The 24,709-nt window shown below is 44.1% G+C and overlaps 1 protein-coding gene across 3 annotated transcripts in view; it reads right to left on the minus strand.

Annotated features, from left to right (window-relative positions):
• Nucleotides 1-23,499, minus strand: part of lama5 (laminin, alpha 5) — a 53,489-nt gene extending 29,990 nt beyond the window's left edge. For 2 of the 3 annotated variants that reach the window (XM_058050941.1, XM_058050940.1), the window contains exons 1-14: nt 23,164-23,499; nt 20,401-20,553; nt 10,712-10,829; nt 9,783-9,901; nt 8,572-8,742; nt 8,403-8,500; nt 4,776-4,891; nt 4,056-4,174; nt 3,891-3,981; nt 3,683-3,817; nt 3,532-3,591; nt 1,887-2,027; nt 1,412-1,549; nt 1,204-1,338 (exon numbers count right to left, since the gene is read on the minus strand). In XM_058050941.1, coding sequence (XP_057906924.1) covers nt 1,204-1,338; nt 1,412-1,549; nt 1,887-2,027; nt 3,532-3,591; nt 3,683-3,817; nt 3,891-3,981; nt 4,056-4,174; nt 4,776-4,891; nt 8,403-8,500; nt 8,572-8,742; nt 9,783-9,901; nt 10,712-10,829; nt 20,401-20,553; nt 23,164-23,394 — 1,825 coding nt within the window. In that variant the 5' untranslated portion in view covers nt 23,395-23,499. Of the gene's footprint in view, nt 1-1,203; nt 1,339-1,411; nt 1,550-1,886; nt 2,028-3,531; nt 3,592-3,682; nt 3,818-3,890; nt 3,982-4,055; nt 4,175-4,775; nt 4,892-8,402; nt 8,501-8,571; nt 8,743-9,782; nt 9,902-10,711; nt 10,830-20,400; nt 20,554-20,636; nt 21,068-23,163 lie in introns of those variants that run through there. The other variant, XM_058050942.1, reaches the window with a different exon arrangement.
• Between the last annotated feature and the right edge of the window lie 1,210 nt (nt 23,500-24,709).

Here is a 24,709-nt window from a genome sequence, read left to right on the forward strand (position 1 = left end):
GAACAAGCGAGAAGGTTTTTCACACTAAAGTCACAAATTCTAGTTGCAACTTCATGAGAAAAAAGAAAAAGCCTTTGTTTTATGGGATGAAAGCTGCCGTGATATGAGAATATTACGGCCTTTTACAAGAAAAGAAATCTACATTTTGTGCAATTTACTTTAATTGTGTACTTTTACAGGAATAAAAAGGAATATAAAGCCTTGGATTTACAAGATGAAAGCTGTCATGTTGTGAAAATTAAGCTGTAATATGATGAAAAAGGCGCAGACCTCACAGCTAGGAGACCAGGGTTCAATTCCACCCTCGGCCATCTCTGTGTGGAGTTTGTATGTTCTCCCCGTGCATGCGTGGGTTTACTCCGGGTACTCCGGTTTCCTCCCACATTCCAAAAACATGCTAGGTTAATTGGCCACTCCAAATTGTCCATAGGTATGAATGTGAGTGTGAATGGTTGTTTGTCTATATGTGCCCTGTGATTGGCTGGCGACCAGTCCAGGGTGTACCCTGCCTCTCGCCCGAAGACAGCTGGGATAGGCTCCAGCAGCCCCCGCGACCCTTGTGAGGAAAAGCGGTAGAAAATGAATGAATGAATGAATGAATGATGAAAAAGGCACCCTCGGCCATCTCTGTGTGGAGTTTGCATGTTCTCCACGTGCATGTGTGGGTTTTCTCCAGGTACTCCTGTTTCCTCCCACATTCCAAAAACATGCTAGGTTAATTGGCCACTCCAAATTGTCCATAGGTATGAATGTGGGTGGGAATGGTTGTTTGTCTATATGTGCCCTGTGATTGGCTGGCCACCAGTCCAGGGTGTACCCCGCCTCTCGCCTGAAGACAGCTGGGATAGAAAATGAATAAATGATGAAAAAGGCTCTATTTTCCCAGAAATTCACAATTTTTACAAAAAAAGGCACAATTTTCCAAGAAAAACTAAAATTGGAAGTTGGAATTTTAGGAGAAAACCTGTACTTTTACAGAACAAATCCAAATCTTCCTTTAGAAGAATAAAGTTATAAAATAAAGTTATAATATAAAATAATGAGAAAAAGGTATTACAGGATGAAAGCTGTCCTATGATAAAAAGCTAAACAAAGTCAGGGTTGAAAACGGAGAGTAGACTATGCCACACTTTGATGACCTGTGCTGAGCCCAGAGCAGCGACTCTTCAAGAAGGGAAGTGACAGGTGTGCGTGTGCGTGTACCTTGACAGTTTGGGTAGGAATGGAACCCAGATCTGCACTGTTCACATCGAGGACCCTGGAACTGTGGCTTACACAGACACTGGCCGGCCGGGTCGCACACCTGAGGCAGCGAGCCCACCAAGCTGCAGCCGCACACTGTGGACGCAAGAGCACACAGTGACGCGTGGCGACACAACAGACACACAGAAGTCCTCGGGAGGTCACTCACGCTGGCACAGTGGGTAGTTGAAGTAGCCCGCCGCGCACTGGTCGCAATGGTAACCGTGGAAACCACTGCGACACACGCCATGGCCCGTCAGCACGTCACAGGAACCATCTAGACAACCAGGACCGGAACACTGACATCCTGCACACACACACACACACACACAGCAGGATGGTGGGAAGTGTGTGAGACTATTTGCAATCACCAACAGTTTACTCAGGCGTGTGTGTGTTCTAGCTCCTGGGTGGCAGAGTAAATAAACAAAGCATTAAATCAAGACTGTGACATTCCTTCTACTGTTGCATTTCTCTCAGTGTGTGTGTGTGTGTGTGTGTGTGTAAAAACCCTATGCGTACACACACAGGAAACAGTTGCCAAAGTGCACTGTGGCCTCAGGATGGCGCTGCAGTGAATGCATTCGGTAGCCAGAGCCCGCGTGTTGGATTCATCCCACATTTCTGTCCAAGGAAGTTCTCACCCTGACAGTTGAGTCCGTGGAAACCGGGCGCGCACGTGTCACAGTGGTCACCGGTGAAACCCGGCTTGCACACGCATGTTCTGGTTTGCGGATCGGGCCTGCAGGAGTTGTCCACGGTGCCGGCCGCACTGCACTCGCAGTCTGCACACAAAACAATCTCTGGTTGGGTCAGAGGTCAAGCACAGCTTGTCTCAAAGCTCTAAAAGTTACTCCGGGTCGAGGAGACAGCAGTTGTGAAGGTGAACAAAGAACATGTAACAAATAAAACACACCCTACATATTCATATCAGTTATTACAAAGAACATGCAAGACTAAACGTGACCCAACATTCAACTAAGTACGTGGGAAGGTGAACATGTAACACATTACGGGATTCACAACACAAAGCAGCCGTTGTTACAACAAAGAAATTCAACTAAAATTGTGAAGGTGAACAAAGAACGTGTAACAAAATGTGTGATTCTGAACACATGTGTGACAGAGAGTCTATGATAAATATTATTATTATTAAAATACATTGTGTCCTACAATATGATGGAGTGTCAAGGTGAACAAAGAACATAGAACGAAACATGTGATTCTGAACACACACGTGACAGAAAGTATATAATGAATATTATTACTGTTACAAAGAACATGTGACCTACAATGTGCCAGAACGCGAAAACATGAAGGTGAAAAAAGAACATAAAACAAAATACATGATGAGACACAGAGCATGCACACAACTTACACATAACAGAAAACATACAGTACAGATGATTATTATTTCTTACCTAGAATGTCATGGCACATTTAATCAAAAATGTGAAGGTGGACAAAGAACATGAAACAAAACGTGTGATTCCAAACACACATGTGACAGACGGCATATGATACACTGAATATTATTATTACTAAAAATAACATTTAACTAAAAACGTGAACAAAGAACATGAAACACACTGTGTGATTCCGAAACAAAAATTAGTATAATATTATTACTACAAAGAACATGTGACCAACCAAAAATGTGAAGGTGAACAAAGAACACAAAACACAGTATGAGAGTACAGAGAAGATAAGATGCAGATTATTATCATTACTATTAGGGATGTCCGATATGATTTTTTTTTTTGCCGATATGACGATATTTCAATTTCTGATTCCGATATCAACCAATACAATCATTAGCCACTGAGCAGTCCAGCTCAACATGCTAACCCGACTCACGGTTGAAGTGCAAAACGCGAGTTGAACATCGAAAGGAGACACGGCAGACTTTACGTTTGTCGGGAACGAGCTAGCTTGTTACCGTAGCCATCAAGGTTTGATGAGAACATTATAATAATATGGTCCATGGGCCTATAGACAGCAGTTCTTTAAAGCGGTTTTCATGATAGGGGATGTCAATATTGGCCTGATATTATCAGACTTTTCTTATTCCTATTACAAAAAACATGTGAACAAAGAACATATGAAAGAAAATATGAGGCAGAACACACAATTTGTAATGTAGAACATGTGACAGAGAACCAAAGACAAATACTGTTATCAATACAAAGAACATGTGATGGGATGTTGACTTCAAAACAGGTATCAGTAGGTGAACAAAGAACATGTGAGGCATGTGAGGACATAAGGCAAATGAAAAGAAAAACTTACTGATGATCTCCCCTGCTGGTTTGGCCTCGCCGTTGTTGCTGCTGGGGTACGTGGGGACGGCTGATGGGAAGACAGACAAAAGCAATGGATCACAATCACCGGTCCTCCTCTGATGTCTCTCCAGGTGGGCCGCAGAGTGGGCGGGGCTTACGGTAGCACTCGGGAAAGCTGACGAAGCCGCTGGCACACTCATCGCAGTTGTCTCCGGCGTAGTTGGCTTTGCAGAAACAGCGTCCCGTCACGTCCTCGCACGTGCCGTCGGTGAACGAGGACTGACAGTCGCAGGCTGGCGGGACAACAAAGACGTACGTACGGTCACATGATGTACAGAAATGTGACTTGGTGACCATGTGACTCACGTGCACAGGCCAGCGGTGAGTCGAGGGGCGTGTCAGGCGCTCTGTAGTGTCCAGGGACGCAGCGTTCGCAGTTGACGCCAGTGGTGTGATGCTAGGAGGGGACGGAAGCATTCATTGCTGGAAGCAAAGGTCAAACATCACAAGAACCCCGCCTAGTGGTCTAACCTGACAGTTGAGGCAGACTCCGCCCCCGCGGTTCTGGCCGTGGATGTCAACACTGCCTCCCCTCTGCGCCACGTCGGGGTCGTAGAAGCAGTCGAAGGAGTGGCGGTGACAGTTGCATGCTGGGACGCGACAGACAAGGAGGACGAGATTTGAAAAACACCCTCACGAATGGAAGCACTTTTCACAGTTTTCATGATCTGGACTGATTTTTCAAGGCACACAGATTATTGTGTTCCTGGGCTGTATAGACGTATACGTCATAGTTTCTACCGTTTCCCTTCTTGCATGTGCTGCAGAGCATGGATGATGCAGGCCGTGCACTTCTTTCGGCTTAAACCTACACCAGACCCGCTCTCTTCTATTGTGGACTTGCATCATCACCTCTTGGCCGTAAAAGATGTATAAATACGTCTTTGGGGGTGAGCGGTGGGGTTGAAAAAAACATAAATATGTCTTTGGAAGCAAATGAGTCAAACTCTGGGAGGTCTCACTCTGATGTTACTTTATGACTTTTGTTCGAGTGTGTGTGAGAAGGAGGCAGTGAAAAGGTCCAGGAAGAAGAACCCAGACAGAACTTATCACGTTTGAGGAGACAGGGAGGTGCCGGCTAAAGAAAGGAGCGCTCCTTATCCTGCTGCACTGATAAAATTAAAGGAGGAGTCGGAAGTGATAAAAACTCTCAAAAAAGTCTGGAGCGGAGCACCACCACCCCACACTCACGTTCACACTCATTGGCGCTGTAGGTTGTGGCGGGTTTCCATGGCGACTGGTGGTATCCCGGGCAACACTGATCACATGACACTCCGCAGGTGTTGTGCTGACAGTCGCACTGCAACCTGCACACACACACACAAAGATGTTACACATTGACTACACAACACACTTGGGAGTTAAAGCACGCCATGTAGGAGGCGGTGGCACTTTGACCTTCACATCCTGTGTGTACGTTATTGTTTAAGATGATATGTTATGTATATATAGAGATATAAGTTATGAAAATAAAGTCCAAATATGAAAGTGATAATTACCAGAAGGGCATGTACAAGGACAAAGCCGGAATAGTTGGACGATGAAACAAAACAGGAATGGAAAAAACAGCTGTCATTTTCGGAGAGAAAGGTCAAACTGTTGCGTTGTAGTCATAATTTTGCAAAAACACGCTCAGTGCTTCAGGAGCCCCGAGGTGAAACATGGCGGTGTTCTTTTTCACAGGTGAAAAACAAATGACTCAGCTTGGATTGCCTTTATCATGTTGTCCAAATGATTATTAATGTGCACAAGTATGCGATATCTGGCTGATTTGCGATGTCACCGATACAGTAATGCCTTGTTTATCGCGGTTAATTGGTTCAGGTAAAGGGTACATTTCTGCACAGTAGGATTCCTTAGAAAATGAATATTTTCATAGTTAGAGCATAGAAAACCTGTTTACGACCTTCTGAATACTGTTTTTAACATTATCAGAGCCCTCTCTACATGAAATAACACCCCTACAGCTACCTTCGCACTCCTATTGCTCAATGTTATCGACTTATGACAGAAATAAAACATAATACAGACTCACTGCGGTGGTGCTGGTCTCATCAATGTAACATTACTGACACCTAGTGATCCGGGTAGAATACTGCAATTCACAATGTGTCTTTCAAAAGGTTTGCTGAAGGCCTTGTATTTTTTTGTAGTTGAGTTCACTTAGCGGTTGTGATAAGACAGATATCATCTCAAATCTTATACAATGTCTAAACAGCCGCTTGTTAGCATAATCATTTTGGCAGACCTCAGAGGAAATGACACCAGCTCGTTGTTGCAAAAGAGCACGCACACACATTAACGCTGCTAATGAGTAACGCAGATGTGATGGAGGGGGGTCCCACACGGAGCGCTGATCCTAAACTGAAGGTGAAGCAACAAAGTGAAACCAAATGTCGTCTTGTCGGTCGCCGTGATTAAAAAACACAACATTTAGCTGTGGGCAACTATGCTACGCTAACACATTTATAAGCAGCTGAGCTTGTCTATATGATCTACATCTGTGTTGCATCACCTCCACGGCCTGCAAGACGTCACGCGTGTGTGTGTGTTGCATTATTCTTCCCTACATGGGGTGTACACTCAGTAGACCCACACCTCCTTGTCTAGCGGTACCATTCCCCCTTCTCTCAAAATGGCCTCAGTCACTCTTGATCCCCATGTTCTTAATAACTACCAACCAATATCAAACCTTCCGTTTATCTCCAAACTACCAGAACGTAGTTGCTGCTCAACTCCAGGACCATCTACTACATCTACTAGCAATCGCTTGGAGCCCTTTCAGTCCGGTTTTGGTCCCCATCACAGTACTGAAACGTCTCCCATTCATATGACCAATCGCCTCCTCCTCGTAGCTGATTCAGGCCTTCTCTCCATTCTCGTCCTCCTTGACCTTAGCGCAGCATTCCATGCACTTCCCACACTGTCCTCTCCTTGATTGTTTGGCCTCCATTGGGCTCTCTGGCACAGCCCTCCAATGGTTTTATTCCTACACTTTATTCAAGGTCATAATGTCAAATCCTCATGCCATCCAATCACTCACGGTGTCTCTCAAGGTTCAGTCTTAGGTCCCCTACTTTTTATCATTTATCTTCTTCCTCTTGGTAATATGTTTTGTTCTTTTTGCATCCACTTTCATTGCTATGCTGATGACACCCAGATCCACGTGTATCTAAAATAGGCCCTCCTCAAAAGCCCCCCCTACTGCCCTTACTGACTGTCTTCAAGCCATCACTAACTGGATGTCCATCAATATGCTCAAACTCAACGGTAATAAAAGTGAAGTTCTTCTTGTAGGCTCTAAGTCATCCCAGTTTCAACTGTTTCCCAAATTAAGGGCCTTGTTGGCTTCCAGTTCAACAACACACTCAATACAAACTCCCACTTATTACCTTCAAAGCACTCCATAATCTTGCGCCCCCATACTTGCTAGACCTGATTTCCCCCCACATTCCATCTCGCTCACTCCGTTCATCTTCCTCTGCCCTGCTCCCCCCCCCCCCCCCCCTCCCCCCCCGCTTTAATTTGACTACTTTTGGTGCTCGGGCTTTCAGCTGCTCAGCCCAGAGACTCTGGAACACTTTACCACTCCACATCCGTTTGCTGGACTCTGTTGACACCTTCTGATCTCAACTTAGAACTCACCTGTTTAAAATGGTTTGCTCCTCCTGTCCGTCTTTCCCTTTGGATCACTGGTATTTACTTGCTTGATTATTTGATTGTACTGTATTGATTGTACTGTATAGTACAGTACAATCAAGTCAGTACAATTTGCATGTAACCTTGTGACCCAAGGTAACCGTGTGACCTTGGACGTTCTTCGTATTTATTGAAGACATTTTTTTTTTTACAATACAATTACTTAAAACTTTTATTGATTTGGTATCATTTTATGCTTTTATTAAAGGCATTTTTATTTTTCATTGTTTTTACATTTTTATTGATGTATTTTTATTTCATTTAAGTCATTTATATGTTATTGTGATGTTACTATTATTTCTTACAGTATTACAGTAAGTCATTTTTATAACATTTTATGGTTAATTCATTTTTGTTTTGATTTATTTATTTTTATTTTTCTGATTTTTGTTTTTATTTTTTACACATTTCTTTATTTCTTTTATTTACATTAAGTCATTTATATTTCAGTTTACTATTTAGTATTTCTTATAATTGAAGTCTTACACTTATGCATTTATTTTATTACTTTTATTTAAATCATTTATATTTGGATTTACTTTGTATTACTTTTATGCCTTTATTTAATTAATGTTGTTTGGATTTTTTACATTTTTATTTATTTTTATTTACTTGTATTTTTCACACATTCATTTATTTTTTTACTTTTATTGAAGTCTTTATAAGTTTACTTACTTTTTATTTTTATGTACACTCCAAGTCATTTTTATACATTTTGAAGCTAAATATTTTTGTACATTTATTTTTATTTTTCACGTTTTTATTTAAGTCATTTTTTCACACATTTATTTATTCATTACTTGTATTGACATGTATTTACTTTTTATTATTTCTTATTTCTTTCTCGTGTTTATGCTTTCATGCAATTCATTATTTTAACTTGATTTATTTGTAATTGTTTTTACATTTTTATTTGAATGTGTTTTTTTTACATTTGTATTTATTGACATTTTTTCACTTTTAATTCATTAAAATTTTTTAGCATTTTTTTTTTACATTTTAATATAATTTCATTAAGTGAACAAACGTATGTTTCCAAAGTGCATTTTAGAGGAATTCATGACGGCCTTTTGTCCAAAGAAGAGGAAGACCATGATCACCGCATAGCGCTGTCCTTACTTGTAGGGGTCGTTGTGGTCCTGAGCGCTGCAGGCTTCAGCATGTCCGTTACAGACGCAGCGTCCTCCGATGCTGATGTCTTTGATGCTGTAGTAGTACTGGACACAACACCGCCACACGGGTCAGAACACAGCATCCACATCAACAACACATAAGAGACGTGTCCTACCCGTCGCGTGACGGTGGGGTCACGCAGGGCTTTTCCCATCAGGTGACCCAGTAGCGTGTTGGTACGTAGGAAGCGCAGGCGGATGTTGGTGGCCTTGGTGAAGTCGCGGAGCACCGGAGAGTAGGAGAAGTTCATGGCTCCTGGACGCCCGTTCACCAGGGACACCACAATCTGGGCACGGGGGACCGCGTCATACATTACCGCCACCAAGGAGATTCGAACTTCAGTCAACACCCACGTGGCCGTGTACATTCATAAATCAGGCCACAATCAGTTTCACGGTTGACTTAGTCCAAAAAGATGCACCTTTAAGCATCAAAACGTCTAAATGAGCTAAAATACAGCTATAAGGCCTTTAGAAGACGTATGTCAAAACGTTGTGATGACGTGCAGTGTTCCATACTGGTCACTGGGTGTCAATAATGTTACTGTAATGTTCGGTGAGACACACAAGCACCAGACTTGAGTGTCACGAGACGAGTGCTTTGCTGTATTGTTGTTGTAAAATCAATAAATATGTTTAAAACTCACATAGATTTTGCATTATTTGTTAGTAGTGTCTTGTCTGTTGTTATCTACATACATCTTACATTGCCGCGCGATGTTTTAGCACTTTCTTTAAGACACCGTGAGTAAGAATGGTAGGTGGAATACTGACCCGCCCACCATTTCAATGACACTTGTGAGGTCATTATGAGCTCACGAGCTATGAGGTGTGGAAAACAGGTGGTATGAGGTGGTAAACAGATTTTTCTATGTCTTGTTTTCTCTTACCATGTCTAGTATATTGGATAATAGGAGTGTAAGGGTGATTATAGGGGTGTTATTTGATGTCTAGAGGACTCCAATTATGTTAAAAAGTGTATTTAGAAGGTGGTAAATAGGTTTTTCTACGTCTTGTTTTCTCTTACCATGTCTACTATATTAGATAATATGAGTTTAAAGGTGATTATAGGGGTGTTATTTCATGTCTAGAGGGCTCTAATCATGTTAAAAAGTGTATTTAGTAGGTGGTAAACAGGTTTTCTATGTCTTGTTTTCTCTTATCATGTCTACTATATTGGATAATGGGAGTGTAAAGGTGATTATAGGGGTGTTATTTCATGTCTAGAGGGCTCTAATTGAGAAGGTGGTAAAGAGGACCCTGGAACCAATGAAGCACGATAAAGCAGGGATTATTTCAAAAAGACATAAAATAAAAAAAGATTCACCTCTCCATTTTCCAGAGGAACAATGCGGGAATATTCTGTGGTGCAAACAATGTCATTATCATTGTTGATCCTCTCGATGGTACTCTGTCCAAAGCGCTCGATGCAGTCTCGCTTGGAGGCTACACACACACGGAAACAGAAAGGAAGGTAAAAGGTGGATATTGACGAATAGTGTTTGCTGGCACTTTAATGATGTGTCTCACTGTGATAGTTAGTGGGGGGGTGTCCTGGTGATGGGAGGCTAGCAGCTGGAACTTCACCATATTTCACTTCCCTCTGCACACCTCTCTGACCTCTGACCTCCTAATACGTAACACTTCATAACAACATGTGCGGCCCAGGTACCATTTTTTCTTTAAATCGTGCACGTTTTTTGAATTTATGATGGCATCTTTTGTTTAGAAATTGTATCCAAATGGCCGCTAACGCCTTCAGCTTTCTGTACACGACCAAGGCTGCACAGCCCTGGTCGACCTGACACCATGACGTTGCGCCAGCTAGCTTATCCTATTTGGCACTTAGCATCCGGCTTATTGCCATCTTGTGGTAGGAAATTTAGTAGCTTTGCTTTGGTAAACCGTGCCAAGCCTATGAGAACAGACCATCTGAATTAGCATGTAGCATCTGCAGCATCAAAAGACACCTGTACTAAAAGTCTGATAAAAGTAGCGAGCTCCAGCGGCGATGCACCCCAAAGTGGTCAGTGCTGAGAATGAGGTTTGTTTTGGTGTGTGGACATCAAGCTGCGACCTGCCCGGAATTCCCCTCCAGCTCAACTTCAGTGACATCTCCTCCGACCAATCAGATGACAGCGTGATGATGTCACCTGCACCCCCCCGCACCCCCCCCCCGCCCTCAGGGAGCTCCCCAACAGGAAAGTAGGAATGTTCTGGTTCTGGGTGAGAACAGGCGGACCCAAGAGTACTCACAGGCAAAGTACTGCCACGGTTGGTACGTCTGGCCAAAGTCGACGGATCTTTCTAGAACCCACAGGTCTGGACGTGGGGAGTTGGCAAACTTGACGAGTACGTAGGCCACATGGAAGAGCTGCGAGACACATGAACACACACATTAGAACATGTCATCAACGTGATGCTTATTGAACGTGACCATACACAGATGACATCGTCTGTCACTAACAGGCTCCAGATGTCCATCACTTATGGACCATGAAGAGCGAGACACTCACTTGCCACATAAAACACAACGTGGCCAAGACACACGATGACATCACAGCAACAACAACCCCAATCAGAACATTCTGGAGTGTTTTCAAACAGCCCCGCATTCACAGCAGTAGGACTTCAGCACTTGTTCGCAAAGCTAACATCTTATCCTATTACTATGGCTTCACTTCTTTTTACACTTGTATAACACTTGAAAATGTTCAAACGCGACTTAAAACATTGCCTGTGCACTCCATTAAGCTTTTCTGATGGCCACAGTTTGACCCTGGAACAGACTATTTCCACTCTTTTCTAGGGAAGCATCAAAACCAGAGATCCACAGTCCGCATTTTAAACCACTCATCAACAGCTGCCACGATGCATTGTGAGTAGCAAACAGGAACCAAATATCCCCAAACTAGCAACACAGACATGAGCCACACTAAAAAAACTAATCAAAGATACTCTGAAAGGTGCGATGCTCCACTTGGTTCATTGAGTGAATGCATTATGTGCGATACAAAGGACACAGCATGAACTAAAACACAGAGCATGGACAGTGTAGATATAGTACAGGTAGATCTAGAAAGGTCACGTACAGGTCCCCTCCCCCTTCTTGTCCCTTTGTCTCTTGTTTTATCTCCATGGTTACCTGAGGCGGCAGGAATGTGGTGTCACCGAGGAATGTGTACAATTATTAAACCAGCCAGGGGCCACTCTCACACACACACACACACACACAGGTCACACTAAGTGAAGGCGACACCCCCACCATTCCCCCACCCCCCCAGTGACACAATAGTGCATGAGTTCCACCTGTGGCTTCCAAGTTAATGCTGATGTTTGAACTGCAATTCCAGCTTGGAGCGATCATCATCACGTCCTGGAAGTTGTCCAATCCCATCCGTGAATGACACACGGAAATGTTTACAATGATCCACGTCCCTCCAAGGCTTCAGGAATGTTGGGACAAGGCAGCTGCCAAAAGTCCTGGATACAGAAGCTGTAGTGGAATGTGGACATCGTAGTCTCACTCTTTGGGGATTTTACGGTCGGAATGTCGCAGACACCGACCGAAAATGTCCAAGACGTCCTCCCGTTTGTGGGGCGGATGTTTTTACTGTGGATGTCAGTCAGAATTGATGATCACAGTTTGGAAGAGGAGGAGAAGAGCGTTGGAACAGAGGTGGATTTTAGTTGGGCAACGGGTGGAAGAGGAGGGGGTGCAGGTGAGCGGCAGATAGATGACAGGTGGGACATGCGGAGATGCTGCTAGGCCCACGGGTGGAAGAAATGGGTAGAACGTGGGCAAATCATATGGAACGCGGTTAGAAAACAGTTGGTTCACATAGAACCCCCTGGCAACATGCGCGGAACATAGAGAAGGAGAACAAAGATGGAACACGGATGGAACATTGGTGAAGCTCAGGTGGGACGTGAAGAGGGGTCATGAACTAGGTGGGGCGTGGTACCAAAAGGTACAACTTGGTCCATGGATGGACAGTGATGTAAAATATAGCCGGAAGATCACAGTGGACACAGGTGGAAGACATGGCTGGGAGGTGGGCGAATCATCTGGAAGACAGTTGGAGCACGGACGGACCACGGGTGACAAAATGTGTAGAAAACAGTTGGATCACAGGCGGAATAGATCTGGAATGCAGGTAGAGCACAGCTGGGACGTGAGCACAGGTAAAACAGAGTGGGAACTACAGTTGGACGGTGGGTGGGAAAGAGACAACGCAGTCAGTTCCCCAGCTTCAGGGGGTGCAGGTGGGACAACCGGGATAACATGACACAGAGAATACAGGTGGAACACAGAACACATAGGGAACATGAGTGATGAACAGAAGGTGGAAGAACGACAGACACATGGAACATGAGTGGAACACAGGTGAGTCCACGGGTGGATCTCAGCCAGTACAGGTGGACCGTGGGTGACACGTGGAAGAACCAAGACGACATGGGTGGACAGTGAGCGGAAGAAGAGGAGAACTCGAGCAGGACAAGGTGGAACAGGTATCATGAAGACTGTGGGTGATGGATCAGAGTGGGGAGCCAGTGGAAGGAATCACGAGAGAGCATGGCGGGTGAATCCCACCCTGGGATCGTTCCTTAGAGCTCTACAAGTGCGAACACGCGTGGCATCTTGTCCGTCTGAGTGTCGTGTGGGAAAGGAGTGGAACATTCCGGGCGGAAGCGAGATGAGAGAAGACGACTTGTGGAAAAGTGTCTGTCATACCAGCGAGCACATTCCCAATAAACCTTCATATTCCGGCTCGGGCACCAGATGTGCACGTGCACAGTGCCTGGGGCAGGGAACGCAAGCATGCTAAGACAAGCACACATCAAAGCCGGGTTAATATCAGTGGCGTGGTGCATTCCATGGCTGTGGGAAATACTGACCTCCTGCCAAGCTAATGCTAATGCTAATGTTAATGCTTCTGATGGGATCCTTCACAAACACAACTGGAGCAGAAAAACAACACAAGGACGGCTTGTGTGTGTGTTGGGGCATCATGAGCGTGCACAGCGGAGGAGACGGTGAGAAAGGCGGAGGAGGAGCATCAGGAGGCCAGATAAGACCGACTCCTGCTTGCTCTCACGTCGTCCTTATCGCTGGCGTGAGGAAGAGGAGGATGAGGAGATAGCAGGCGGGGGCCGAGTCCCACCTGCAACCTTCAGTCCTGTCGTCACGCTGCTGTCTTTCCCACATTCTCCCCGGACAATTCATTAGGTACACTGGCTGATGTGGGGTGGGGGACCTTGACTCCTCCCCCTCGTTAGAACTCTCAGCTGCTGCAAATTCCACCAGGAGGAGGAGGAGGAGGATGAGGATGAGGATAAGGATAAGACAAACAGCCGGAACCTTCCACTTGTGTCGCCGTGACAACCACCACCGTGTTCTTGTTCCTTGCCCAGTAGGGTTCTTGTTCCATGGAGGAATGCCAGACGTGCAAAATCGAAGCTTTGAAAGTCTGAAGAAAACCAGCCATCTTGGAACGCATCACTAGTCTTCATGCCCTGAAGACCCACTACCTTCCACTGTCATCTCGGTGTGCACGTGTTCTGGCCTAGCCAGGAGGAATCGTCCCCGGGACCTTTTCACCTCGAAGCACCGCATCATGACCTTCATTCAGACCCTCTCATCACTCCACCATGAGGACCATGTGAGGTCCTTCCAAGTCGAGACAGGTACACGCAGCACATGCTGACCTCGGACAGGATCCTCCAAGACCAACGGGGTGGTTTCTCTCCTCTGGAGGAGTGGGTGAACGCGTGGTTGAAAATCAACAGCGTTCTTGCTCCGAAGAGAGCGAGGCCAAGCATCGGAAGCGTCTCCTCACGCCTGTCAATCAAATCATCTCAGGAAGCGAGGGAACAAGCCCCGCCCTCTTGCATGCGGTTGCTGCTGGTCTTGTCTTTACATGAGGACTTTGGACACACACACACCTTGTCCTCATCCCTGGGTGGGGGGGTAGATTCCAAGGAAGTGCACACAGACACACTCAGGTCACATGACGTCTTTGCAGCTGTCTTTCGCTACTTTGGAATGGACTTTTGGATTATTTGACCTTTTAAACTTCCCGTGTGTCCAGGCCCTGCCTCCTCCAGCTTCTTTCCTGGGGCCCATAAACAAGAAAGTCAAACAGCAAAAACCCCAAAAGTCAACATTTAGCATGTCGCCAACGTCTCCTTTTTTCATGTTTTTCCCCTCACCCTCCCGCCGCTTTGTCTGCTCCAGGATGAGGTGGGCCCAGATAAGACACAAAGTCACCACTATCGCTGGGTTTATCTGAAATGGCGGCTGAAACCAAAATATGAAAGAAAACTATGCTAGCAAAAAGATGAAGTAAATAATACTAACTGAAGTCGTTGATAGCACTTTAGCATCAAGATCATGTCAATGTTAATCTGTAGGAAAGGCACCACACCTGTTGTCCTCCATAGCCGAACTAGGACGTTAACAGAAAGATGAAGACTGCTAATGCTAGTATCGTAAAAAAAAGTTGCAAAATAATGACAAAAAATATCACAATATTTTTGTATTATCTATCTTAGCTTGGTAAGGCAAGGAAGCTGGCTCGCTCAGCATGTACATGTAAATGCATGCCCCACAATGGTAAAGAGTCCATTTCAGCGAGCAGGAAGTGACCTGCTAAATGCTACATGCTAACAGCGTGCGTCATGTTTGCTCTCTGTGAGGGGCTCAAACAACGACACAATGGTGCGATAAAGGCTATTGTGCTAAGTTAATTCCCAGGCCGGTGGGGGGGGGGGGGTGCAAACGCTAACACTTGAGCTCTTGACCTCTGGGGGGCCAAAGCTAACAAGTCTGAACTCGATTAAGAATTCAAAGTAATGACTCTCCTGGAATATATCCGTCACTTTTATGGGAAACTGGGAAAGCAGTCATAGTCATATCATACTCATCACATAAGAAAAAAAAACAACAAACTTAAAATTAAACAGTTACCCAATCAATACAGGACTGAGGCAGATGAACACACACTATAGGAAATAGAACAAGTCAAAATTCAAATGGAAAACATTTTAAATAAAAACAGACTTTATTATTACCAGCAGAGTTTTATCAACAATTCTGGGATGCCTTTTCACCCGTACTATTAAGAGTAATTGCAGAAATCAAAACAACTTCCACAATTCCACCATATATGAACACAGCCATTATCACACTCATTCTAAAACCTAATAAAGACAGAACACGACCAGATCATTATCGTCCACTCTCACTGATAAATACAGCCCTCAAAATCATAACCAAAACACTTGCAACCCTCACCTAGACCCATAGTAACCACTAATGGGATCACCTCACCTAATTTCACACTGCACCAAGGAGCCAGCCAGGGATGCCCTCTCTCTCTGTCCCTTTTTGCCGTGTTTATCCAACCACTAGTAACAACAATACGGAACAACAATAACATCAAAGGAATCCAAAATGGACAAAATTAATATAAAGTTAGCCTGTATGACAATGATTTATTATTGCACTTAGAAAACTCATTCGCATCAATCCAAGAATCACTCTCAATTATTGACAGTTTCTCCACTCTTTCCAATTATACAATAAACTGGTCCAAATTTACATTACTCCCACTAAGCCAAGACTCATGGGACCCCACAGCTCAAGCATACTTCCCTCGCCTGCAAATAGGTAGAATAAAATACTTGGGTATTAGTATTTCCTCCAGGCTGTAAGAGCTCTTTCATTTGAATTACACCCCATTACTTAAGAAAATAGAAGACAGAGGCTGGAAAAATCACCCACTACAACTATTTGCTGCAGTAAAAATGAAAATCCTATCTCAAAGACTTACTAGTTTACTATGATACCCAACACTCCCACTGATAACTGGTTCAAACTACTCACTAGTTTACTATGATACCCATCATTCCCACTGATAACTGGTTCAAACTACTTACTAGCTTACTATGACAAACCTTTGACCTCCGAAACAGGTGAGCTGACCTGAGCTGCTCCTTCATCCTCCCAATCAGTCATCATCCTCCCTGTGTTTTTTCCTCTTGGGGTGAAGAAGACCACCTCGTCTCTGAGACATGAATCTCTCCTATTAAGGTCACAGTATAAAAGAGGAAAATGTGCACACAGAGAGGATGTTTAACCCTGAAAGACAGCAGCCATAAGGATGAGATGCCTTGCTCGCAGTGACTCCTGGCACGAAAACAAACAGTTAGCAACATTGGTGAAAATGTGTTAGCTCATGGCACTGACAACAATGCTACACTGCCTGCATCCGGCTAGCTACGCTACAAACACCCGAAATGTATTAAAAAGCTAAACAGGTTATGTTAGCGCCGTAACCACCATAAGCCAATGATAAAGTGTGTGAATACCTTTGTTTGTTAATTTGGGCTTTTTCTGATCAGCAGATCTTTTCATCCGCATACTGATTTTGGCTTGAGGACTTCATATTCTGGATGCCCTTCCTGACAAATACCCAATTTGACTAAATGTATACTAAAAACAAGCTCAACAGAATAAAATATGCTATAAAACAAGGTCAACAGAGTACAAAATGGGACAAAATTAGCTAAATACTGTAAAATATAATATAATATAATAACACATTCAACACTTGAATGAATACACAAAAATATGGTATGGGAAGTAGTACAGACATGTTAAATAACATCAAATATGCTAAGAATTTAAAGTTAGTATGCTAAACAAGCTGACGAGTGTGCAATATGCTATAAAACAAGTTAAATAGCAACAAGCTCAATAGCATCACATATGCTACCACATATGCTAAATGAAGTATGCTACATGGAGTTACAAACATGCTAAAAAACAATGAATAGGCAATCAAAATGAACCAAGTGTAGTACGCTAAACAAGCTACAATATGCTACAAGACAAGCAAAATACTGTAAAACATGCCAGCAACACGCACAATAGAAAAAATTGGCTAACAAGTACAGTGGCTAAATGTAATATGCTAACACAAGCTACATAGAGTACAAATATGTTAAGTTGTAAGAAATATGCTATCATCAACCTAAATTTTGTATGCTAAACAAGCTAACTGGAGTACAATATGCTACAAAATAAGCTAAATACTGTAAAATATGCTGCCAATAGTTAGACAACTAACTAAATGTCGTCTTCTAAACCAGCTACCGAGTGCAGTATGCTACAAACATGTTAAATAATCAATTATGCCAGCAACAAGCTAAATGTTGTATACAAACATAAGCTAACTTGAGTAAAAACATTAACTAGCGTAAAATATGGAACATAAAATGGTGTATGCTTAACAGTGTACAATATGCTACAAAACAAGCAAAATACTATGCAATACGCCAGCAACACACTGAATACAGTTGAGTATGCTAAAAGATAGCTAAATGTAGTACGCTAAAACAAGCTAAGTATGAATATGTGAAATAGTGTAAAATAAGCAGACAACAAGCTATATGTAGTATGTTAACAAGCTGTGCTATACACCGTGCTACAAATAGCTTCAGATCAGATAAGCTAACAGCAGGCTAAATGCAGTATGCTACATGGCTGTATTAGAGTGCACTACGACAGATGGATTATGGGTAAAAAAAATAGTGTTAGGACATCAAAGGTCTCATCTCAGTGAATGTAAGATCACATCTACACACACTGTGCACACTAGATAACACACAAAGACACAAAGACTAAACACAGACTGTACATGACCAAAGTATACACGGTGACTCGCAACAACACGTTTCACCTTCAAAGTGCATCAATCACAGGAAGTGTTCAGTTGGCACAACTTTTTATGGACGTGTGTGTGTGTTTGTGTGTGTCTGTGTGTGTGAGTATCAGGCACACGGTGAACAATGGACACGTCACAACATGTACGTGTGTTTGTGTGTGTTGCCAACTAAGCAGGAAATGGTGTCCGCCTGATGAAAACAAACGGCAGCTACTAAAGATCATCGAGAGAATGTTTACTGAAGACATTGGTCTACTTTTGAGTACCATTGACTCAAATCACAAATGTTTACAACAGCACCACTTTACAGCGGTAACAGGCTTTGCTACACACCTTAAAATAAAGCTCTGCCAAATGTACTGCCTTGGCGCTTTCTGTACTTAGTGCCATCTTGCTAGGTGGTAGCATGCTAACTGTTAGCATGTCAGCATTTTAGACATTTTTCATCATTTGAAATAGCAGTAAGTATACAAAATCAGTATAAAACTGCTTTGGCACTTTTGATGACAATTGTTAGCATGTTAGCTATTTTTGCCATGTCCAGGCATTTACATTACATGACATACAAACACTACAGAATGGCCTTGTCACTTTCAGACCTTAGTGCTATCTTGCTAGGTGCTATCAGGCCAACTGTAAGCATGTTAGCATTTTTGTCATTTTCATCATTTTAAATAGAATAAACCTACACAGCAGGATGTTAAATCAGTATAAAACTGCCTTGGATCTTTTGGTACTTGTCACTATCTTGATAGGTCATAGCATGCTAATTATTTACATGTTTGCATTTTATCTATTTTTGTCATGTCCAGTTGCAGGTATTTACATGGCATGACATATTATAGAACTGCCTTGTCACTTTTGGTACTTAGTGCTATCTTGCTAGGCGATAGCATACCACCTTTTAGTCATAATTTTAGCCATTTTCGTCAATATCATAAACTTATACATTATGATGTAAAATCAGTATAAAACTGTTTGGCGCTGTGGTGCCATCTTTCTAGGTGGTAGCATGCTAACTGTTAGCATGTCAGCATTTTAGCCATTTTTGTCTATCCAGCTTTCTCTATGCCGCTTATCCTCACTAGGGTTGTGGGTATGTTGGGCCTTATCCCAACTGTCTTTGGGTGAGAGGCGGGGTACACCCTGGACTGGTGGCCAGCCAATCACAGGGACAGGACGGGGAGGGCCATGGCCGCTGGAAAAAGGTGGAAAGGCAGAGAAATGGGCGCGGCATGCAGGCCCTGACCCGGGGTGGGACTGGGTTCGCCATGGAGGGCGACAGCCTGGCGCGCGGATTCCCAGGTGCTCCGTTCCCCACAACTAGTGGCAGGTGGAGGGCAGTCCCTTCGCCCCGCCTTCCGTCTCGGCGCCATTTTCGTCACTAGAAATATCATAAACCTACACATTATGATGTAAAATCAATATAAATCTGCCTTGGCGCTTTCAGTACTTAGTGCCATCTTATTAAGTGGTAGCATGCTAACTGTTAGCATGTCAGCATTTTAGCCATTTTCATCATTGAAATAGCATAAACCTACATGCCATAATGTAACATTACTGTAAAAATGCCAAATCCCTTTTGGTGCTTGGTACTATACTAGGTGGCAGTATGCCAACTTAGCATGTTAACCGTTTTTGTCATTTAAAATAGCATAAAGCTACACAATATGATGTAAAATAAGTATATAAGTGCATTGGCACTTTGTGCTATCTTTGAGGTGAGAGCAAGCACGTTAGCATTTTATGTTTCTACATTTTATGTTTCTCTATTTCAACTCTTACAAACTGCTTTTTTGTTCTTATTCATATTCAAATTACATTGACCTTAAAAGCCACACAAAAAACAAACATTTAAAGTGTTGGCAGGGGATGTCTAAGCTCCGCCCCTTCTGCAGGTTGAGGCAGGTTCACTGACATTCCTCTTTCTCTTTAATGGAGGGGGTCTTCGGTACACACAGACACACACTCAATGAGAGCTTCACTAAAGTGGCGGAAACACACACTCAGACACACACAGAGACACAAAGCGATGAATGAGGACACTCGAGCAGGAGAGCTGCACACAAAGAAGCCACATTGACAACAACATAAAAGCTTGTGTGCGTGTGTGTGTGCGCCGAAAAGGACAAGCAGCTGAAACTTGAGGAGGCTGTGGAAATTAGCAAGTTAGCTACCTAGCTAAACTATAGAACCAGCGGCCGCCGGCCTTACCTGCCCGAGGTCCAGCGTCACATTGACCTCGTTGAAATCGGTGCTGCGCGAGAGAGGTGGGCTCTGCCACCATCGCTCTGTCCCGTCGATGGCATTGGTGATGGGGTGGGCGCGGTCGCTGTTGCCATGGCTACAGATGTCACAGTACTGACCCTGTGAAGGGGGCAAAGACTCGTTAGCATACATCCAAGTTTGGAGGTGAGGAAAAACTCAGAATGTGTGGAGCAAGTGCACACCCACTCAGCCTGTACTGCGGTCATGAGGTCACGTGCACGCTCCTCATGGTCTATGGTGTGGTATAAACCACAATCTACAGTCTGACAGAAAGTGGCTCTGAGCACACCAACACGACGGGGGGATCGAACCTGCCATTTTCTGATTACAGCAGTGCTGCATTACACCCATGCGCCATACAAGACCACGTCCTTAAAAACAGTCTGGAAGGTTCTTTCCCTGCATCTTTCACCAATGCTAGTAGCTAGCTCATTGCTAGGCTATGCTACAAACACGCTAACTGTTAGTGTACAACAAAGCTGGAGTAAAATATGCGCTAAAACAAGCTAAACCGAGTAAAGTATGTAGCTAACTAGACTACTAACATGTTAAATATGCTAACAGCAAGCAAAATGTAGTATGCTAAACAAGCATACACTGAGTACAATATGCTAAACGCAATCATATATGCCAGCGAGAAGCTAAATGTAGTATGCTAAATAAATTAAAGAGAGTACAATATGCTACAAACATGCTGAATGCAATCATATATGCCAGCGAGAAGCTAAATGTAGTATGCTAAATAAGTTAAACAGAGTACAATATGCTACAAACATGTTAAACGCAATAATATATGCCAGCGAGAAGCTAAATGTTGTATGCTAAATAAGTTAAACAGAGTACAATATGCTACAAACATGCTAAACGCAATCATATGCTAAATGTAGTATGCTAAATAAGCTAAATAGAGTACAAACATGTTCAATTGCGTCAATGATGCTAACAGCAAGCAAGTAGCCTATGGTATGCTATGAAACCAGCCAAATACTGTAATTTTTTCTGTCAACAAGCTAACTCCAGGCCGCTTAACAGGCTAATTATAGTCTGAAAGTTTTTTCCCCAGACTCAACACGAGCTAGCTTGTTTTATGTCAAATGCCAGTTTATTAGCCCTCCTCAGTCATATTCTAGCCTGCTTGACTTTATTTGACAGCGCAGAATGTTAAAACATGGGCAGTTATTCCAAATGTTACAAAAGGATACGCGTCCAACAGTGTCATGTCGGGACATCAGAGTTGAATCAGAGTGAGACGTCGCTGTGCGGTCCACTGCTGCTACTGCCAAGCGGCAGGATGACGAGGTCTCACTCTGCACTTTTTAATTCCCCCAGGCTCCCCACCACCCTCCTTTTTTGGCCCTCTGAGGGAGGACTCTGTGTCCTGACTACAAACGCTGATGTCCTGCTGCTGTCAAATCAAAACAGGATTAACAATGTGAACAGTGTGAACCGCTTCCAGTTCTGCACCTAACGAGCGGCCGTCTGCAGGGGGCGCTAAAGTCAGCGGACCGCACTGACCGATCCAAGGCCCCCACTTGGCTGTGAGGCAACAACAGAACCGGCAGAGGAGGCGGGACTCAGGTCGGGATAATCTGGCTGCAGCCGAGCGGATAAGCGCGCTCTGATTGGCCGACACGGGTCAGTCGCCAGGAGGAATGCGGTGGGCAGGCAGGAGACTCGCCTGGCCTTGATGGTTAACCCGTGAACGCCTCACCACGACCAAACACATTGACTGTCCCTCAAAAGCTAAATAAAATGTTAACCGGTCATCTACGAGTGGGAGGAGTTAGTAGGAAGAAGGAGTCTACAGGTGAGCATGAAGAGGGAGGGGCCTAGAACGAAGGAGGGGATAAAAATTAAGGAAGCGAAGAGTAAGGTGGATGGCAGGTGAGCACTAAGTGGGAGGAGCCTAGTTGAAGAGGGAGGAGGCTAGCATCATGAAAAAAAGTTGCATATAAAGAGGGCGGTGCCAAAGATGAAAAGGGAAGGGGTCTAATGAAGTTCTGAGCGAGCATGGGTCGGGTCAATTATGGGAGGTATAGAGCTTAGAATGAAGATGGGCTTCATACATCAAAAGGGGAGGAGCCCCATGGGAAGGTCCTGTCCATTATGAAAGGAGAGGAGGGGCTTGAGAGAGGAAAGCAGGTTGGGAGGAGCCTAGACTAAGAACTGAGGAAGCTGGGGTCTAATTGGGGGAGGACTTTGAAGGACGGGCTTGGTGAACACAAGCGCATAAAGAGGGAGTGGCCTATTGCAAGTGGGCGGGGACTAAATTACAGGGGAGGAGCCTGGCGGCACGGAGAAGGTAAAGGTTCAACTTCAAACTGTAAAAAGCATGAAAAATGATTGACATGCTGACACGTGCCAGCAGGTGGCAGTAGCGCAATCTGTCAAGACGTGAAAAATCCAATAAGACATGAACACAACACAAAAAGCATCCATTTCACCACTAATTTGGCAAAACCTTCAACAATAGGCAGTCACGTGACCATTGGTGTCCAATTAAAAAAACATATGATAGTATAAATGACAGTTTTGTCTTTCAAGAAGCTTCCAGAAGCCTTAACAACGGTATCAGGTAGGGTACAGTCCGTTTCAAGTTTTGTAGAACTGTAATAATAGAATCAAAGTTGACTTTCTATGTTTTAAACAAGTATAGAATGTAGAATCTACTTCCAAGTAGCGTCTGGAAGGTTCTAAGATCGGGCTCACCTGGATGGTCTGTCCCGGGTCTCCGGACACCGGGCCGCCGACCAGCTTGCAGTAGAGGTCGTGCAGACTTCTGCCGGCCTCGTCCTCTCCGCAGGTGGCCGTGGCGGTGATCTTGGTGCCCTCCGCCAGGTTGAAGTAGGGGGGATGCAGGCTGAAGCCGTTCACACCGCCGCTCGGAATCTCCTGGGCCGACACCAGCACCGGAACCAGCAGCAGCAGAAGCAGCGCCATCACCGCGACTAGCCGTGCGGGGAAAGTTGTCAGCCGGGAAGAAGATCCACGGAGACCTTCTGGTGCTCGTCTATCAGAGTGGACGGAGACAAGTCTGCTGCCTGAACACTGCGTGCGTGCGTGAGTGTGTGCGTGTGCCAGCCGGCTGGTCTGGAGGGAGGGCGGGCGCGCTCGCGCTGGTTCAATCAGAGCCTCCCAGTTTTGGTCACGTTACCTGCACGCCTTCATTGAAAAAAAACCCGTGGCGGTGTCACGCGTAGTCAGCAGACGCCGTGCACGCGCCTGTACGAAGTTTGAAAGCAAGTTGTGGGACGCTCACGTGAGCAATCATCTTATCATGTTGGATATATCTGTTTATCTGTTATTACATTCTACTTATTTCATTATATGTATTTAATAACATCATTCAACTATATTATGTTATTCAACTATATTCTCTTTATATATATATATCTTTCTACTATTTTTAATGAGTTACTTGACTATTTCATGTACAATTTATGATGTTATTTATATACATTGTTTTATCATCGGGCTGCGTGGCGGTCGTTTCCTCCCCCATTCCAAAAACATGCTAGGTTAATTGGCGACTCCAAATTGTCCATAGGTATGAATGTGGGTGGGAATGGTTGTTTGTCTATATGTGCCCTGTGATTGGCTGGCAACCAGTCCAGGGTGTACCCGCCTCTCGCCCGAAAACTGCTGGGATAGGCTCCAGCACTCCCTGCGACCCTCGTGAGGAAAAGCGGTAGAAAATGAATGAATGAATGATTTATCATCAGTGTTTTTATATTGTGTTATTATGCACAATATAGTCTATTATACTATATATTATATTCAATTGGATTGCTGTGATGTGATACTCTTTTATATACAGTATCGTATTTGATGCCAGTCTTAGGACATAAGAACATAAGCAACCTACCTGCCATCATCACCACACACACGCTGGACCTACCTAGAAAGAAGCATGCACAAATAGAATCTCGGTGTCACCATGGAGGCCACAATGAAGCGTCTGAGGGTCTCATGAGATGAGTGACTGACTGAAGATGACTTCCAGAATTCCTGGAATGTTGCAGCTTCTTCCGCTGTGGATCAAGAGAACCTAGATAGTGAAGTGTTGTGGGCCTAGAGGGGGTCTGGGATGGGGGTGTCGGCAGCAGACAGGTACATGCATGTCCTCTTTGTCTCCTTCAAGCAAACATGCCTGCTGGAGGACACATCACCGTTGTCTCGCCTCCTCGGATGGGAAGTAAAAATTTTGAATGAAGACCGCCAGTATCACCTTGGCAACATTTCACCTGCAGCGACG

Source organism: Doryrhamphus excisus, chromosome 16 (assembly GCF_030265055.1).
Source record: "Doryrhamphus excisus isolate RoL2022-K1 chromosome 16, RoL_Dexc_1.0, whole genome shotgun sequence".
NCBI classification, from domain to species: domain Eukaryota; kingdom Metazoa; phylum Chordata; class Actinopteri; order Syngnathiformes; family Syngnathidae; genus Doryrhamphus; species Doryrhamphus excisus.